The 19,995-nt window shown below is 38.3% G+C and overlaps 2 protein-coding genes across 4 annotated transcripts in view; one reads left to right on the top strand and one right to left on the bottom strand.

Moving 5' to 3' along the window:
- Window positions 1-1,409, top strand: part of LOC122535907 — a 15,283-nt gene extending 13,874 nt beyond the window's left edge. The window contains exon 8 of the mRNA XM_043667811.1: window positions 1,394-1,409. The gene's annotated coding sequence lies outside the window, so the exon portion shown is untranslated. The remainder of the gene's footprint in view (window positions 1-1,393) is intronic.
- On the bottom strand, window positions 1-18,225 carry LOC122535908. 3 transcript variants are annotated; one of them, XM_043667818.1, is made up of 4 exons: window positions 12,530-12,637; window positions 5,524-5,823; window positions 2,298-2,619; window positions 1-1,219 (listed from the first exon to the last, which is right to left on the bottom strand). In XM_043667818.1, the coding sequence occupies exons 2-4, from the start codon at window positions 5,592-5,594 to the stop codon at window positions 1,088-1,090; spliced, it is 525 nt and encodes a 174-aa protein (XP_043523753.1). In that variant the 5' UTR covers window positions 5,595-5,823; window positions 12,530-12,637; the 3' UTR covers window positions 1-1,087. The 3 variants fall into 3 exon arrangements, with proteins under 3 accessions (XP_043523753.1, XP_043523752.1, XP_043523751.1); XM_043667817.1 differs by having other exon boundaries at window positions 12,439-12,619; XM_043667816.1 differs by lacking the exons at window positions 5,524-5,823; window positions 12,530-12,637 and adding an exon at window positions 18,014-18,225.
- Window positions 18,226-19,995: the final 1,770 nt, after the last annotated feature.

Below are 19,995 nucleotides of genomic sequence, written 5' to 3'. Positions count from 1 at the left end.
TTTTTCATTGAGTTTTGCGCCTCCTTCAACGGATCGTCACACAGCTTTCGGACAGCGCGCAATTCTAAAATCGCGACGTTTTTAAAAAATTTTCGTAAAAGATCTCTGGCCTATAGAAGGTTTTTTTTTCGAGTTTTAGTAAAAACGAGAGTCTATGAATCTATGATATTATATCGATGTCCAACGAAGTAATAGCGGTTCTGTAAACTCGGTAAAGTTTTTTTTTTTTTTAAAACATTCTTCTGTGCTCAAGTTGCAACTTGTTTCTTTCAACAATCGTTCGTGCTCCGCCGCGTTTCCGCGCGTGAACTGTCCCGCGCGAGAAAGTATCATCGAAATCACGAGATAATTTTGACAGTAATTAACCACAATAATAAAAGCATATAAGCTATACAACTACCATTTCTGTATCTACAATATAGTTTTATGTGTATGTATATATATATATATATATATTTTTTTTCTTTCTTAAATTCTCTCCTTTTTTTTAAACAGTCTGTTTACTTTTTATAGACACTCCACTGTCTTTCTGAAAGGCTATCAAGAGGCTCGGTGCTTTTACGCTCGTTCAGGTATCAATCAGTGTCGCGTCGTCTGGTGAATTCGCTTCGACGTCGTCTTTCCAACCGATACGGGGGCTACTACTCCTCTTCTCTACCCGCTCGTGCCGATAAACCACCACTTCGCTTGCATCCCCCTCACGTGAATCTTCGCCTCCGCGAGCAGTCTGATTTCGACGCACGAAGATTCTTCCGCGACACGATGCGGGAAAGAGAGTGATACGACGCGTTCAAGCGATCGCACGTTTCCCCTATTTCGTAATTCGGCGCTCCCGCGTTCGTTTCCCAGAGATGGGACGCGACGGAACAGGCGGCAATGTTCTTCTTCACGGCACTCGTACAGCGACCATCGTCGTCATCGTCGTCATCATCATCATCATCATCATTATCATCATCATTATCGTCATCATCACGTGAAACGTGAACCGCGAAATTATCGGCGACCAGGTCGCGACGTCGCATCCCCGACAACGACGAGTCGTCGTCCGACTGCCGAGGCATCCGTGCGATAACTCGTTCCCTATCCATTACTGCAGGAGGCAACATTTACATTTAGGCTTCTTCTTCAATGTGACATGCTCGACCTGCGAAGCGTCGCCTGGTCCCTGCGCCGTCATTCTAGCCACTTCGACGGTAGCTGCTCTCGACGATGCGACAACCTGCAACATTTTTCATTTACACGTAACACTCGTCGAAATGGTCAATTTTTGATCAATTTATGATTTTTGTTACGTTTCTTTAGTGATTTAAATAATTTTTTCGTGAAGTGTATAAATGAAAGTTTGTGCATTCCAGTGTATTATAAAGTATTGTATTTCTTCTGCTTATTTATAAAGTATCTATTTCTTTTACTTTAATTTCTCTAGTGGAAATCTATATATATATATATAAAATTATTTATGATCTAATTTATTATCTATTATCTATATATCTATATATATAAATTATTATATATATATTATATATATATAAATAATTAATAGTATATATATAGATAATAAATTAGATAATAAATAATTATATATATATATATAATTTATATATATATATATATAGATAATAAATAATTTTATATATATATAATTATTATCTAATTTATTATATATATATATAAATAATTTAATAGTATATATATATATATATATATATATTCTCATCTATATATTTGAATTATGATTTAAATTATGACTCACATGTAGAATATTTTGATACGGTTTGTTCCAGTATTTTTAACCTAAATTTAGCTACGACGAGATTTTTCGCGAAGCTATACTTTTGCATAGCAAGGTCTGAAATTTTACATCCAGCGGTGCTTCACACTAATTACGCGATTATGTTAGAATAAATTAAAATTTCGAAATTGAAGAAAATTTAACAAATTCAGGTCTATTTCACAAAGGATTTCCTCTTCTCTCTTCGAGAAACAAGCCACTATAGTGACACTCGACTAAGCTAAGATATCAATTTAATAATTTTCATTTACTTGTTTCTATATAACAGTTTCTATATAACTAGAATGATCAACATAATCAATCTTTATAGATATGAAACAGTGTGTTTTTAGAGACGTAAGTGACTCCTCATAAAATACATAAATTAAAGTATTCTACCGCGTTGTGAAGATCTTCTGTTTCTTTTGCCTTAATGGAAATTTTACTCTTCGGTAGAGTTCGAGTGTTGACACAATTATTTTTCGGCGATCAGAAGTCAGGTGAGGGAAAGAATCGACAAGGTCACCTTATCATTGACAGGCTGCTGGCTGTTGGCTGCAGCTTTCATCGGGGTACCATGCGCATTTCCGTTTTCCTGGCCAGGCTTCGGCGACGAGCCGGCGTGTCGATTCGTCGAGTTGGCGGTGGATTTCAGCAACGGGCTGGAACTGGAGTCGTGATCGACGGCGGACTGCGCGTTGCTTGCATCGCATCCCGGCAACGGAGGACCCGTTTGTCCAGGTGTCGGTGTGATGGGCTTCCCGCCTTTGATCAATTCCACTATCTCGTCGGCTTCCCTCGAAAGATCGCCGTCTGGTCGAAACGGATTATCCCAGCCGCTGTCCGTACTGAAAAATTCATTTCTCCCATTAGTGGATCGCCGAGTCGCGTCGTAAACCCGGGCTAAACCAGGACTTCTCAAAGTGTCGGTCGTGTAATTGAACTTGGGGGTCGCAGAAATTTCAGCAAAATTAAGAAATTCCTGGACGCGTAACGCGACCGAAAATGAATTCAAAATCAAAGTTGACGCCAAAGAAATTACGCTTCCGAATAAATTTTATTTATGATTTATTGTCAACAAATTCGTATTCCTTTATATGCCTCTATATCAGTGGTTCTTAATTTTTTTGGCCGTGCCCCTTTGGACATCTCTAAAATGAAAACCCATTCCACTGTGACACTCTTATTATTCAAAAAGTGAATTTCTGACATAAAGATAGCCCTAAAATGTCATTAACTTCAAGGTATGGACAAGCGTCCAAAGAACGTGGCATTTATGAAAAAAAAAAAAAAATTAAAATTTAATTTTGTTAAAGGAAAGAAAAAAAATTAAATTTTAATTTAAATTAAAGGAAAGAAAAAAAAATTAATTTTAATTTAAATTAAAGAAAAGAAAAAAATTAAATTTCAATTTAAAGAAAAAATTCACTGTTAATAACTCATTCTCGAATTGCCCCCCTAGAAAATCAAATTGAGGCGTGGGACCCAAGGTTGGGAACCACGGCTCTATAGCCAGAGCCGCGAAAATATTTGCTCGGGTAAAGGGGATCGTCAAGTGGAAAAGTTCGAGAAGCCCCGAACTAGACGACGACGACGACGACGATCCAGATGCTAAATTACACCGAATCAACTCGTCGTCGCATAGCTAATCGTTTTCACGGTGGAACGAAAATATTCACTTCTGGAGACGGTTTCCTAGCCGTCTCGAGTTCCGCGATAACAAGCAAATAACACACTCGCATATATTTTTGTCTGTCAACCCTCCTTATGCAACGTCGCCGCAAATTAGCTTCAATTATAATCGCCACTGCTGGTTAACCGTGACATTGTCCATGGTATCGGATTGCACGATATAATTGCAGCCTATCTATCTTCCTGCCCCCCCCCCCTTTGCTCTTGCGCTCGTGTAACTGCAGACGTAAGCTCTACACGCGATCATCATTCTCGGTTTAGCGTTTCATCGATTTCACGATCTCTCCAACTTTTGTTTCCTCATCCGAGATTTTACAAGTGATTCAGTTGTCGATACTTTCGACAATAAGAACACAGATTTTTTGAATCCTTTTTAACACTTGATCGGCCGGCAATACATTGACGTGTTTCTCTTACCGACTGGCGGTAACCGGTTAAATTTGACAACGACTTTAATGCATTTTTTTCTCGACGATTCTCTGAAAATTTTGCCTTTTACGAGAAACACATTAATTTTCTTAGAAAAATCTTCTGAAATGCACCAAAATCTGTTGGTCTATAAATCTACACTTAAAATTTGCTTTAAAAGATTGTGAGAAAAATTTTAAGGTTAAGGTTTTAAAGAGAGAGAAAAAAAAAAAGATAAAAAGGAAGAATACCTAGCAAGTCACGATCGTACAGTGGAAAGGAGAAGGAGGAAAAAAGAACGAGAGAAGTAAAAGAGGGGTATTCGTTCGGTAAAATGGTTAGTAGGCTGAACGGAACCGTTGGACCACAGCCAACAGGACTAATAATGACCGATATTGCGAAACTGAGCGCTTCCCTTGCCGCCATTAATCTCCGCTGATTGCGTTCGATCTCGATCTGCGTTTGCCCGCAGTTCCGTTGTCGTGACACCGGCAACGCAAGAGAAGTGGATTTACATCGACGAGAAACGAAGCCTTACACATTGTTCGAACAGTATAAGAGGGAGAGCAGTGTTTGTCAGGTTATCAACAAGTTGACCACCACCGATCACAAACCAATCATCCATCCACTCCTCGTGCGTTCGAGCGTTCCTTTGAATTCAAACCCTCATGTAAACAGCTGGATTCGTCCGTCAAGATGATTTTTCTTTTTTCTTTTTTATTTAAAGCACGTCGTGCTTAACCTCTTGCGCTGGAATGACGTGTCACGAACGTCGATAATATTTGGCTCAAAATTGCAATGGTTTTTCTCAGTTTTAAGTATATTGAAATATAACCCAGGTAAAATAAATAAATAGATTTATTACTTCTTAGTAATTTCTATCCAGTGATATACCGATAAATTCAAAAAGAAGACGAGTTACTTGTACACGGTTTGGTCACTCGTTATGGTCCGCAATCAGCTGGTTAACCTCTTGCGTTGGAATGACGTGTCACGCACGTTGACAATATCTGATCGAAAATTGCAATATTTTCTCAGTTTTAAGTATACTGAAATACAATCCAGGCAAAACAAATAATAAATTTATTTACTTCTTAGTAATTTTTATCCAGTAACACACCGATGAGTTCAAAATGGAGACGAATTATTGTATATTTATGTTTTGGTCACTCGTTATGGTCCGCGAACCAGTTACTGGCGCAAGAGGTTAAGAACATTAAAAAACGTGAATTTGGCTAACGTACAGGGAGCGGGAGATCTTCGCTCAGCTCGAAGCGTGCAGCGTGAAATGATCGGCTTTATTTTTGAACTGTCGTTGACGCGCTACCTATGGCAACGTGTTGTTTGCAACAACTTAAACGTGTGTGACGCAGTATGTCTGCGACGTACAACGAAATCGTGCTTGGTTTTTAGTCTAAGCTACGTTGAAGAGAGTATTGCTTAGTTTTTAACCTAAAGTACATACTATCGAGAGACTATAAAGAGTATTTTTCTCTTGCAAAAGTTGCACGCAAGTTCCCGTGCTGTTTTGGTGCTACATGGTCGAGAGTGAACGAAACGATGATGGAACACGTCACGGTTTCTCGACCGGTTGATTCCAATTGCGCGAATCGAACGATACAACACCGGTACGATTTTTCAGGTTCGATTACCTTTCGTTGCCATCCGTCTCCTTGGGCACCTTGATCACGTAATACACGTGGCCTCCATGGGTGGTCGTCATTTTGCCCGCGATCGCGAATTCACGCCGCTCGATATCAACATCGGAGACCAGTTCACCAGATTTCCCGATATCTCGCGGCTAGTTATTACACCTGGACGCCGTAACGATCGCGATAACCACTCGCGGAACTGTCCATTGTGTGTCGGTTACTCTCCACTCGATCTCCTCCTCCTCGTCACTGGTCGACGACGTTTGCCCTACCGGTCCAGTAGCGAGTATTTCCTCGACCCTGTCACCGAGAGAACTCTTCAGTGATTTCGCACGGACCGACTCCGCCGATACCAACGCCGGCGCGTAACGCTTTATTTTTAAGCGGATTCGTGGCGGGAGATCGCAACCACCCGCCGCCGACTCTCTTCCTCACCCACGTTTCATCCTTCCTTCCTTCCCCTCTCCCTCCCCTCCCCACCCCTCCTAACAGTAGAAGCTTCTCCACCCCTCTCTTTTCACTTCCGTTTTCAAGACGCAACTCTCGCTGTTATTTCAAGAAAGTATCAATCGTTCGTCGGGTGTACTCGCGACGCCGCGAGAACGCCCGTTTCGATATTGCGAACGCGGGACGATAACTGTAACTCGATCCCCGGGATAAACTCGGGGATGACGAGATCTCTCGCGAACGAAGGCCTCGAAAACCAGAGAGTGTGTCACCGCGCCTTCTCCCCTTTCTCGTTCGAGGTGAAAAGAAAAATCTCGTGGAAAGAATAACAACAACGAAGGCCACTTGCTTTCCACTGACAGAACGACAAATTGATTCATTCGATACGGCTTCATCTTTGGCCACTTTGGCCACCGTTGAACGCGACGGTTTAATCGCGAACACCGCTGCCAGTGAACACGGAACGCTACTTTACCGGATGTAAGGAGCATAACAGTTAAATTTTTCCGTGCAACGTAAAGAATCCGTGGGAACAAATCGTACTTTAACACGTTTTATAATAATAAAGATTTATATTAAGAGTATCTATAAGTAATGTCGTTTTCTTGATATACTGTACAAAATTTTATTTTATTTGTTAATACAGTTTTAATTCATAATGTAATTTACCAATAAGCATACTGAATATCAATATATTTAACTAGAATATAGGTTATGTTATAATTAAGTTAGATTATTGTCACTAGATGACAATGTTTATTAAATTTACTCTTGGGTACCTCTAATAAAATTATTTAATAATGTAACTTTGTGTGAAATATTTCAAATTAACTGAATATCAATATATTTAACTAGAATATAGGTTATGTTATAATTAAGTTAGATTACTGTCACTGATGGCAATGTTTATTAAATTTAAAGAAAACGACATCTAATAAAATTGTTTAATAAAATAATTTTTGTACGAAATATTTCAAAATAACTGAATATCAATATATTTAACTAGAATAGGTTATGTTGTAATTAAGTTAAATTATTGTCACTGATGGCAATGTTTATTAAATTTAAAGAAAACGACATCTAATAAAATTGTATAATAAAATAATTTTGTACGAAATATTTCAAAATAACTGAATATCAATATATTTAACTAGAATATAGGTTATGTTATAATTAAGTTAGATTATTGTTACTAGATGGCAATGTTTATTAAATTTAAAGACGATGACATTGCTCGTGGGTACTTCTAATAAAATTGTTTAATGATATAATTTTGTACGAAATATTTCAAAACAGTAGACATGTAAACCTACGTCGCAAATTTTACAACGCAAACTTTAGCGACTTTCTCGTCTATCATTTTTGGGTCAATGCATTTTCTTGCTGCGTTTTCTCGAACACCACTACCGGTACAAATCGAAGGAAAATGCCTAGCAAACCGAGAGGATTTTTATCCAAAGACTCGGCAATAATTTTCACAAAATTGTCTCTGCGATACTTTTGTAAAATTTGTCTCGTCAACGTTAGGTGAAAGTCGGCGATCAAAGTGTCTTTCTTTGTTTCGAATTTATACAAGCTACATACACGTCCGATGTGTGAGAGAAAAACCTTTTACGCCATTCGATGGTTTTCCTTGTAGATTCGACATCACTTTTATCAACCGTTCCCATCGAATAATTACAGTCGCCTACGCATGCTGGTTTACGTATTATTTCTCGAGTTTTAAAATTCCTCTTGTTGGTGTTGACAGATTCAGCGGTGTAGAAAATAAACAGCGTAAAAACATCTCTTTTATCATACCTATCTAAAGTAGGTTGTCTGACGTTTGAAATTTAACATCACCTCTTTTTAAATTCCTATTATTCATTGTAGCCATGACCCTTCGATCTTGTTTCCCAGTACCACAAGTATTTATTTATTAGATTTTGATACAGTAGATTAAAAAGAACATAATTATGGACGACTATAGTATAGACTATAGTATAGACAATTACTGTATAGACTACAACAGCGAGCGTTCAACGATGGACGACTATATTCGTCGTTAGTATCGAAAGGATTGAACACCGAGGACCGACGCAGTTTCGTCGAGGATCGGGACGAAAACGCGTAAACCGTAAGGCTGTCCACATCGATCCGACTTGGTCGAAGCCGACCTATTTTCTCGCTACGGAGTCCTCGACCTATTTACACGCTACGGTTCCCGTGCTGTCTGTCGCCGTCCAACCCTCGCCACTCACAACCACAAGCGCTTTATAGTCCCATCGCGCGCGCCGCAAAGAGGAACCGCTCTTCTTCCTTTCGCGCGAAAATTACCTCGCGGAGTCGAGTCAATCACCATGATTTCTCTCATTCGTTCTCGATTCATTTTATCCATGTGCAAACCCCCTCCCCCCATAGGGACTGAGAAGTGAAGAATTCTTACCTTGGTTGGAAGGATGCACGCGTTAATCTTTTCGCTATTAACAGTGACTATAGTCAACTCAATGTCTGACGTTCATTGTAAACTGCCGATGATACTATATTGTATACTACCAGTGACTGTATTCAACGTATCCGACGTTTGCTCATTGGGTCACCTAACGTTTCATGCTTGCTGTGTACTGCTGGTCAATAAATTCTTACTTCTTAAATTCTTGGATAATATTTTCTCGATTTACAATGAAAAAACTACATGATCCAGTTAAAAAGAGATAAAAATGACTTGAGAAATTTCGAAACCGACGCCATGTTTTGCATCCCTTAAAACCATACAATTTTTCATTCGACGCACGATTTAAAAGTTATTTCAGGTGTGCCAGTTACGTGAATCACCCTGTATAATAAAGTTGCTTTAATCTCTATCCTCGTTCTACGCTGCTTTTACAAAAAGGCGGCCACGAAATGTAGTATAGCATTAACCGGCCTGTTTAGTGTTAACTTTGGTAGAAATGAACGCGTACAGACAGGTTAGGATTGCTCTGTACCGCGGCAGGACTACCACCATCGCAGCGAAAAGATTTAGGTTAGGTTGTCCAACGCAACCGACAAGGAACGACGGGTCGTCCCGTAAAAATATCCTCTCATCCTTCGATCGGCTCCCATCGGCCAATATAATCGCTCGGCGATATGTATCTTTTGCCTGCCAACTTTATAAATACCCACGAGTTCGATGCGCTCCGAACTAAATATACCTGCGTACTTAGTTCCCTCCCTGGAAGAGAAATTGCACGGTGCGCGTGGTGAACGACGATTTCGAGTCACGAGTCTTATTCTAGTCTTTACTCGAGTCTTCGAAATCGTCCGCGGGCCCCGACGATCGAATCGTTTAACGCTAGAACTAAGAGCGGACAAAGATCGTATCGAAGAAATTAGAAAACGCATGATAAATAGCAAAGTTTATAATTTACAACGAAGAACAGAAACTTCTCATTCGTGTACTTTATAAAAATTATAAAAATATAACTGTTGTAAATCTGAAGCGGTATCGTACTTTGAACAATTATACATTATAAACACTTTGGTAGTTCTAGTTTTAAATAGCCAAACGAGCAAAAGATAGTCCGGCTAATACGGCAGAGTTTGTCCGTAGAGGGAAAAATTTGTTGTTTCGAGCGGTGACATTTGTGTGCACGTCTGCTCGGTTGCTAGCGAAATTGGATCGATTCGGTCGATCGGTTCAACAGCTAAAGAGCAAAAACGTGGCGACTGTGAATTAAACGTCCGGCTGGAAGCAATTTGCTGGGGAAAATTTGTTATTTCGAGCGGTGATATTTGTGTGCGTGCGTCGTCAGTTTGCCCCCCCCCCCCCTCCCCGGTTGCTGGCGAAACCAGCGATGGGGGTTGGCTAGGGGTGACGCGACGAGGGCGAGTAGTATAGTATATATGGGTCATGGCTAGCCGCGTAGTTGTCGCGCGCGCTGTTTTCCGCTCGCTATCCACTTTGCTATGCTCCTCCTCCTACTGTCTCTCTCTTACGCGTTTATGCTGGCTATCTATGCCTACCTACCTAACCTCTTAGCTGCGGTGCCGCTTTTAAAATACTGTGTATCCACGTTCTGTTGCTAGAACAACGCGATGACGATTATACTCGTCGAACGCGAAACACCACTTTAAAACCTGAATTACGTTATAAGGAAACAACAAGAATATAGTTTCTAGTAATAGCAATGTTTAATGTATAGTTTTCTTTTTTTGAAGTCAATTTTATTGCTCAACTTAATCAATTAATATTAATATTATTCAATAGCAAGAAAATTAATTAATATCAAGAACAAGAAAATATTTATAAATGATGTAAAATAAAACTTGTCAAGTCTAAAATTTAAAGACAATTACGTTTCATTTCTTATATTGTATCCATATTTATTTCCCACGAAAGATTTCATTTGAGTAACAAATTGTAATTGTTCTCTTCTATGACGAGTATACTCGTCACTTACAACTAAGAGGCTAAGCAGCTATAATATTTGCTCTAGAACATCGGACGCCACCCTCTCGTTTCTCGACGCGCGACGCACGACGCCGGATCGCGCGTTTCTTTATTTCTCCAATTTACGACTCTCGCGCGAGGAAGCGAAACAAATAAATTACAAGGTCACCCCATTCGCCTGGCTGTTCCCTCGTAACGAAAACTACAGCTGTAACAAGCGTCGACGTTGGAAAATTACGATCGCTCGAAAAAGATCATCGATAATTGTATCAAGATCCCCCAAGATTGGCCACTATTATTCTAATTTTTACAAAAATTATACTAAAAAAAGTGTACATATTTCGCAGTCTGTACGTGATCATTTATAAAGTAAAAAATATCATTTTAGAATTGTCATCATTTATAGAATATCAAGTATAAAAATGTAAATATATTTTATACTCTAATTATTGCAAAAATTATGCTAAAAAAATGTAAATATTTCGCACACTAAATATGATCATTTTTAAGTAGAGTATAAAAATGGAAATGTACTTCATACTCTAATTATTGAAAAAATTATACTAAAAGAATCCACATAAATACTTTGCACGCGTGCAAAATAGACACATTAGCAAACAAAAATAATAAAAAAAAAAAAAAACTCGATTTATCGAAGAAAATCATCGAAACTGACCGAGGCTGTCGCGTGATCTATCGCAATAATTTTCTCCCCCGTTCTACCCCGTTTCAGCCCCAATATGTCGGTCTCTCTTCGAGGAAATCGAACCGCTTTCGGTCAATTGGGTCACGTTCCCCCCGTGATTGGCTTCCCTTTAACGAGCATCGGTTTAACCCATTGTCTCGACCCTCGCATTCGAGATCGTCTCGCCGCGTACGCGACAAGTCACGAGAAGAAAGCAATCCTCTAAAATTTCCAAAGACGAGAAACAAAGATTGGGTCGCGGGTTCGTTCAGAGGCTTTGAATGGCCGAGACGTCGGAGGGTCGGGGGATCTCGTTCTTTTTCTGCGAGTTTAGAACGCGAAAGAAAAAAAAATGGGGGAAGAAAGAGGCGTCCAACTGCGGGGGATGCGTGCAACTGCGCCATCGCGTAACACGACTGGCTGCGGTCGCCTTTTCCGCGACTGCGTCGACGCCTATGTGCTCGTGTCGGGGCCAGGAAAATTCAGCCGTAGGAGAACGTAACACAGGGGGAAGGAGGAACGCGAGAAAAAACGCGCACGTTAAACGCCAAGCGTGAACGAGCCGCTAATAAACAGACCATGTAGGCCAGTGTGTTGGTCGGCGGTAACGACGCCACCAACGTGTACCAATTGATTTCCTACGCGACGACCGAGGGGCACCGGATTCGTTCGATTCGTTTCAAATACATCTCCCGACTGCTTTCGTAAAAAAAGATGAACGCGTTCCATGACCAATCTGTGCGGTCCCATCGTTGTAAATTCGTTGTGAAATCGTTTACGAACGTTCCAACTGTCTTCCGGAGTGGAGAGACTGGCTGAACTCCGAATGGACCTTCCCGTCGCGTTGTAAACTTTTTTGTTCACTTCGCGTTTCTCCCCCTTCGAAGCTAACCACCAATTTATTCTAAGCCTAGATATATTTCTCGTTAATGAAATGATCCTCCTCGATTACGCTGCTCTCGACAGGTCAGTTTTCTTTTTTTTCTTTTTTTTCTTCGAATTCTATTAACTGGGGCTCGCTTCTCTTTTCAAGGAATCCAGAGAAGTCACGAAATTACGTGGTCAGTTTCTTCCGTTTCTAAATAAGTTTCGCGGTTACGGGAATTTCGAGCTACGTCCACGAGCTTCCCCACTCAAATTGCATCAATGAATGGCGAAGGTGAACCTGCGATGATATAATGTACGTATCGGTTGCATTGTGACGTACAATACTCCGTCTCAAAGACTGTCGATCATTGAGATCGGATGGAGGCTCGAGGCTACTCGAGGTATTCGATCAAAAAAGGGTCAAACTTCACGTTCGGATGACGCGATCGAAGAGACGGAAGACACGGTGACACATTCCGACGGTTGTAACGCAGGTAATTCGCACCGTCATCGTGCGAAAATCGAAAGGAAGCCTTTGATGGCCTTCCTCGAGGAGGAGGCTCGCGCGTGACAAGACGGATCACGGCGACAATCACCAGGGACGATGATCCCCATCGACGGAGGTCCGCGATGCATTCGGGTGTACGCCAAACCACCGCAGCACACTGCCACCACTACTACCACCACCACCACCACCACCACTACCACCACCACGGACAGAAGGAGAAGAAACGAGCGGTTGCACTGGTAATCGGACGATCGCGAGCACGGTTGTTCGTTGATGCAGCCCGACAGTACAACTGGCGGCTGTCCTACCGCACCTCTGCACATCCACCCACGCTATATCGATCGTCCCTCCTCTCTCGCGCTCCTCTTCCCTCTTCCCGTTTCCTCATCGCCCGTCCTCGCCCCTCCTCGCTCGTTCTTCTTCCGCCAGTGTACGCTAGTACCTGGTATTCCTCGTGGTGGCGGTACTGTTAATAGTACCATTTGACGATGCTGTTTGCACTCGCGTTCACTACTGTGCCAGCCACGCTGCTTCTTTCGTACGTGTGTACTGGAGAGACTTGGCAGCAATTGGTCAGGTACGACCGAGTAAAAAGTCCTCTGGTAAAGTTCTTTGGCCAAGGACGAGGTACAAATCGGCGAGAGGATATACTTCGGACGAATGACGTAACTCGGACAGAACTGTAATAACTTTGAAATTCTGACGGAGAATTTTTTTTTAAATACGAAAGTTGTATGGGGGTTTTTAAAAGAGGTGAAACATGGTGTCGAGAGGAAATTTCCTAGGTCATCTTTGTTTTTGTTTTTTTTTTTTTCCATTGTGAATCGAGAGAACATTAAATTCCAAGTAAAAAGAGTACTAAGCCACGTTGGTCCTAAAATCTAACGGTTAACACTAGAACTACCAAAGATTAGAAAAATTGTAATTTTCTATGGAAATTTTATATTATTTATGACAGTTTTATTTTTAGACACTGGAGTGATTTTTAATAAAATGATTAATTTATAAGTTTGTATGGAATGTTTGTATATTTATGATGCAGTATATTTTTAGATACTTGAGTGATTTTTAATGAAATATATTTTAATAAAATGACCAATTTATAATTTTCTATGGAAATTTTGTATATTTATGATACAGTATACTTTTAAACACTCGAGTGATTTTTAATGAAATATATTTTAATAAAATGCCCAATCTATAATTTTCTATGGAAATTTTATATTATTTATGACAGTTTTATTTTTAAACAATTGAGTGATTTTTAATGAAATATATTAACAGAAGCCTGTGCTCTTTATTGTATTAACTTTTTCTTGTATCTTACACTTTAATTTCTTTGCCACGAATATTATACTTTAGTGTTAAAGAGATCATTTGAGACCATTTGCTTGCAATAATAATTCATAAACACAAGTGACCTTATCTTCATCTATATTTGATCCTTAAAATGACGTCCACTAACATTATTTTGCAATTACTAACATTAATACAATTTATACAATTATGTCACAATTAATGAATGACGAAAAAAATACATGATCTAATTGAAAGAAAATAAAGACCACTTCAACACACAACAAAAAATTAATACGTTATATTTTGTCTTTCTTCAAATGACACAACAATTGGGCGCGTAATTTCGTGAGTTATTTCAAGTATGCAAGTTATGTAATTCTCAATATGTTTTCCAAGTGGTTTTCCAGGTCTTGCTCGATTAAAAGTTTTGCAAAATTGCATAGCATATTTTCAATACACTCTTGCGACGTGACAACGTCACAATGGCCAAACCGTACATCGCTTTTCAATTAAACGGACTCGTTGGACTACTTGCCGTATCGTCGCTGGTTTTCTCCTCTTATCGGATTGCGTGTCGCGCGCGAGACGTCCGAAAGGAAGTTCGAACTTTCCGACTGACCTTTCGACTCTCGTCGACGAGCAAATTTCGTCGATGAGCTCGAGTCGTAAGATTCGGATACTTTTTTTTTGTTTTTTTTGCAGGTTTTATATGTTGCATCGACATCGAGGTCATTAAAGACTAGGTGCTTATATGGTATACTTTTTATTTTATATGCTTTATATATTTTATTACTTTATATACTATTTTACTTATATTACTTTATATACTATTTTACTTATATTACTGTATATTACTTTATATACTATTTATGTTTAAGTATATTTAAATTGCAACATTTTCTCAGTTTTAAGTATATTTAAATTGCAACATTTTCTCAGTTTTAAGTACATTTAAATTGCAACATTTTCTCAGTTTTAAGTATATTTAAATTGCAACATTTTCTCAGTTTCAAGTATATTTAAATTGCAACATTTTCTCAGTTTCAAGTATATTTAAATTGCAACATTTTCTCAGTTTTAAGAATATTTAAATTGCAACATTTTCTCAGTTTCAAGTATATTTTTAAATTGCAACATTTTCTCAGTTTCAAGTATATTTAAATTGCAACATTTTCTCAGTTTCAAGTACATTTAAATGTAAGGCAAAACAAATATATAAGTTACTTCTTGATAATTTCTATCCAGTGATACACCGACGAGATCAAAAGAGAAAGAAAGCGACGATTTATTGTATACGGTTCGGTCACTCGTTACGGTCCGCAATCAGTTGCCAGCGCCAAGGGGGTTAAAAACCAGCCAGTTCTCCTTCGGTAGAGAAGTCGGGACACTCTACGCAGAGCGTTACACAATTGGTCGCGGCGTAGTGCATGCATACTACTGACAATAAGCGACATGACTGGCGGAGCAAGCCCAACAATAGTCGAGGAAATTGGGATGACGGAACGTGGACAGAGCGTTCGGCTGTGTTGCAAACGCGCGCGCTCCGGAAAATGTTTCCTCGTTGGCCGCGTGGCTTGCACTTTCGACGTCGGTGTGCGACGACGAATACGCAATTACGCGGATGACAATATACCGCGTGACACCGGCAACGAGTTACGTAAACGCGCGGACAGAGAGGAGTCTCGCCTGCAAACCAGAAACCAAAGATTTTCCGTTGGTTACCTGTCTGCTGTTCGTGCAAATTATATCGTCTCTCCGTCGTCATCGTGTGTAATTGCAATTACAATTCTAGAAGAATTTACAGGCTCAGCCAATTACGCAGGTACGACGAACGCGTAACAGGTTTCGAAAATATTCGAGCGAACGTGGGAGACGCATCATCGTGTCTGTCGAGAGAACACTTGTTGAACGAGCGGAGCGGTGAACAACTTTTGCAACTTCGTGGCACCTTTCGTGGATGCCTCCTGGTTCACTTCCGGTACACTCAACGAGCGCGTTCTCGCGAGTTGCGTAAGGGGGGATCGCGTTATTTAAAGACGAGACACAACGCTTGCAACGTGTTGCACCTGGGACGTTGTACTCCGACTGTTGCGTATCGATCTTGCAGATTCTACCTTCGTTTGCGGTTTTCTTTTTGAAAATTCTCTTCTCGATCAAACGTACACAGTTGAAATGAAACAGAATTTGAAATGTGTTCGTGGAGAAAAGGGAACGATAAATCGACAATCAGACGAGAAATAATTTAAAACGAAACTGAATGTTCGGGAAGAAAGAGGAGAGGGGCTGGATCGATCGTTTTATACACTGCTCACAGAAATTAGTTGCTTTTCCAATGTTCTTGTTTAATAAAAAAAAAATCAAATGCTTCTTTTCTTTATCGCTTCATATTCATTTTGAAATATCCCCTAATTTTTGTGAGCAGTATAGTATAAAATCGCGTGGTAATAAAGAAGGCACGAGTGAATGCATAACGATGCGACACGACTGATCGTGTAACACGTATTACATGATCAATTATGTATATACGTACAATGAATATATCGAGACATAGAGATAGAAAGAAAGAGAAAGAGAGAGAAAGAGAATTTGATTCTGCTTAAAATATTCAATATGAATATCCCAATATTCATCCCTATAATTAATGTAAATAATATTATTAATAAAAATAAAAAGATTATATTTATTTATTTATTATATTATAATAATTATAATTATAATTTTTAAATTATATTAAATTAAAATTATTATATTATCATATTAAATATAATTATAATATAGTATATCATAATATTAAAATATAATATAATTATATTTATTATATAAAAGAGAACTTATATATTTTATAAATATAAAATTATAGGGATTAATAAAGTAATGTCAATATCAAAAGTTAAAGATAATAAAATCCAATTTAAAAAAAGTCGTATTGAAAATGGTGATGTAAATGTGGAAATTGGGTTAAATCCACGTTTAACTGGAATCTTTTTTTTCCTAGATTAATTTTTTCACTCATTGATAAAATTTTATTTGAATTAAAAATAATTATTAACTGCGCAACAGTGGCAAAGAAAACTTGTAAATTGGCGGCGGTGCTTGTAAACTGGTAGGTTCGACGGAGAAAGAACGGGCAAAATTGGAGAGTTCGAGGGGGGCGACGTCACTTCCGGTCGATTAAGAGCGACACGGGGGTCACTGGTGTCGTACGCAGGGAGCTAATTACAAGAAATATAGTGGTTCTCGTTCGATCGCCCGTGCATCCAGATTTCTCGGCGATTCTTTCGAATTTAACGGGAGAACGAGCCAGCTTGCCACACGCAAAGAAACAAACGTGTAGTCGTTTCATACACCGAGGAGTGTAACTGTACCAATGACAATGAAAAATTGTCGACATTACACACGTTTGACACGACTTCGTAAAAAATAAAGATCGCATGATGATCCGCTTGGTCTTTATTTTAAAACCAGCGAAACCTTTGTTGCAAGTTTGTTCTTTTTTTTTAAAGATGATTTTACATCGAGCAGTGATGTGCAGAACTACTTGATACTTCTTTTCTAAAAAATTGTAAAAATTCAAACGAGTGAAAACAAAAAAAGTTAAAAAATAAATGCAATGTAATTAATTAATATTAATACAATAATATAATAATATATATATATATATACATATTAAGTTACATTATTATATTATATTATATATATAATAATTATATTGATAATAATATAATAATACAATAATATAATTGTATTATTATATTAAGCTATATTATTATATTATCATTAATATAATTAATATTTATAATATAATATATCTCAATATGTGTATATATATATATATATATATATATATATATATATACACACTACATTATTATATTAATATTAATTAGTTCCATTGTATTTATCATTACATATTATACCATTAATTACACTGTATTATTGCATTAATATTACTAAATTGTCGACAATTTTTCACTGTCATGCCTGGTACAGATATGCTCTCCACTGTACATGTAAAATTGTTAGCTATTTCCATATTTCGTTTGAATTTTGCTACGTTTTCGACTCGGATAGTCGAAGCATCAAACATGCGAAAACTACAGCATTCATCACGATTAAAGAGAGAAGTCAAAACTCACTTAATCGAAATAATCAAATAAAAATAATATAGCAGTAAAACGATGAATAATTTGAACTCATAAAAGGTACGAAGTATATGGGACAGCAGGAGAAACGAAACGAAGCCGAAGATGAAAAAAAGAAGGACAAAGCTTACCTGATTTGCGTGTGATAGGCAGGAGCTGTGTGTTCGGTGTGCGTGGTGAGGAGTTCGGCCGGAACGGTGTCCATGTCGATCGGATGAGTCCTCGATATCGCGATAGGCTGCACCTGAAATACGCCGGGCGTTGTCGGTGAAGGTTGTGGACCTAACAACGACACGCGTACCATTTCCCTACCTTCGCTGTAAAAACAAACACAGTACGGACATGGTGAGAATAATGTTCGATTTTCTTAGATATCCTTATCAAGATAGAGTTCGAACATCGAATTTTCGATTTTAATTCTCCAGACTGAAGATTAATAGATACAGATTATGTACGGAATGTCTCGAATTTAACCCCACTTGCGCTGGCAACCGATTGCGGACCATAACGAGCGACCAAATCGTATACAACAATTTGGTCGCTTTCTTTGTGAACTCGTCGGTATGACATCACTGGACAAAAATTATTGAGAAGTAATAAATTTATTATTTCTTCTGGGTTATATCTCAATATACTTAAAACTGAGAAAATATTGCAATTTTGCGATAAAAAATTTTCGGCGTTATTCCAGCAAAAGAGGTTAACCACTTGCGATGGCAACTGAGTGCGGACCATAACGAGTGACCGAGCCGTATACAATAATTCGTCACTTTCTTTTTGAAATTTTCTCGTCGGTATGATATTACTAGACAAAAATTATTGAGAAGTAATGAATTTATTTGTTTCGCCTGGGTTATACTTAAATATACTTAAAACTGAGAAAATATTGCAATTTTGAAACAAAAAATACTCGACGTGCGTGGCACGTCATTCCAGCGCAAGAGGTTTAGGTTAGGTTAGGATGAAATATTATCCTTTGGAGATTTGTTTCACTTGTTTTTGCTCCACTGTAGGTAAAATCGCGAAAGAAGAAACAAAAACGTTTTCACTTTTTCACTCATTTTTTTTCACACTTATTAATATTGTCGTCTATTATTATCTTATAATTATTATGTATATTATTATTATTCTCATATTATTTCATATCATCTATTATTATCTGCATAAGCTAAAAAAAAATTTCCTTTAGAGATTTGCTCCAGTTTAAAGAAAATCACGGAAAACGCTTTATCCACTTATTTTTATGTTACACTTATTAATATTATCATCTGCACTGTCTATTTAATAAAGATTATTCGATAGGTTGGTCACTTGCAGCAACATAACTCTACACTACATCGTACATTGACCATTCTGACATTGTAGTTAGACATCGTTCTGCTAATGTTGTTAATGTGTGTGTACTGCAGCTACAATTTGGTCTCTGCCGAGTTGATCTAATCAAACAGGCGAGAAAATTAAAACTACTTTTTCTGTTTCTTTTTTTTACTGCTGTTTTCTTCAAACGAGCAAATCTCTAAAGCATTTTTTTTCTGTTTTATCGATCCAGAAGTTCCGACATTTAAATTCAGAACCTCCTATATAATGCTTTCAATGCTTTACATTCGATACATGCGATTTTTTCCAAAATAAAGCGAAAACGAGCAAATCTCCAAAGTACTTTTTCCTCTTTTTCTTTTTTTCTTTTATCGGTCCCGAAGTTTTAACATTAAATTCGGAACACCCTGTACGTTGCTTTCAATGCTTCATATCCATTACGATGTAACAAGTTGGAATGATTAATGTTTGCCAATGATAGAAAAAAAAACTCGGGATGCAGGGGGCGGGCCATTATTACAGAGAGCCATTGGAAAAAGTTCGTGATGGAGCCAATGGATGCAAAAAAAAAAATTGGCACCGTATATCACGGATCAAAACTTACTGCATACTCGTCAATTACACACACCGTGAGATTTATGAATGAATCTTTTGAACGCTACGTCGAAAGGAACGGGGCAAAACCTGTGACATTACGTCAACGACGCGAGAGCAGAATTATAATTAATGGCGATTTAAGAACGAGTGGCTTTCTTCTCTGGTGACTCAGTTTCCCCACTCGCTGACTATTTCGTTG

The sequence above is a fragment of the Frieseomelitta varia genome, unplaced genomic scaffold (assembly GCF_011392965.1).
Source record: "Frieseomelitta varia isolate USP_RPSP 00005682 unplaced genomic scaffold, Fvar_1.2 scaffold_786, whole genome shotgun sequence".
Lineage (NCBI taxonomy): Eukaryota > Metazoa > Arthropoda > Insecta > Hymenoptera > Apidae > Frieseomelitta > Frieseomelitta varia.
The sequence above is the reverse complement of the archived record's forward strand: the minus strand, read 5'-3'. Positions and strand labels throughout refer to the sequence as shown.

What these genes read in the sequence shown, in the direction of transcription:
- LOC122535908 (XM_043667816.1), bottom strand. Translation starts at nt 18,186, where the DNA reads ATGGTACGCGTGTCGTTGTTAGGTCCACAACCTTCACCGACAACGCCC. An exon ending in GCCTATCACACGCAAATCAG is followed by an intron (nt 2,620 to 18,013) that starts GTAAGCTTTGTC and finishes TGAATTTTTCAG; the next exon opens with TACGGACAGCGGCTGGGATA. An exon ending in AGCAGCCTGTCAATGATAAG is followed by an intron (nt 1,220 to 2,297) that starts GTGACCTTGTCG and finishes AAAATGTTGCAG; the next exon opens with GTTGTCGCATCGTCGAGAGC.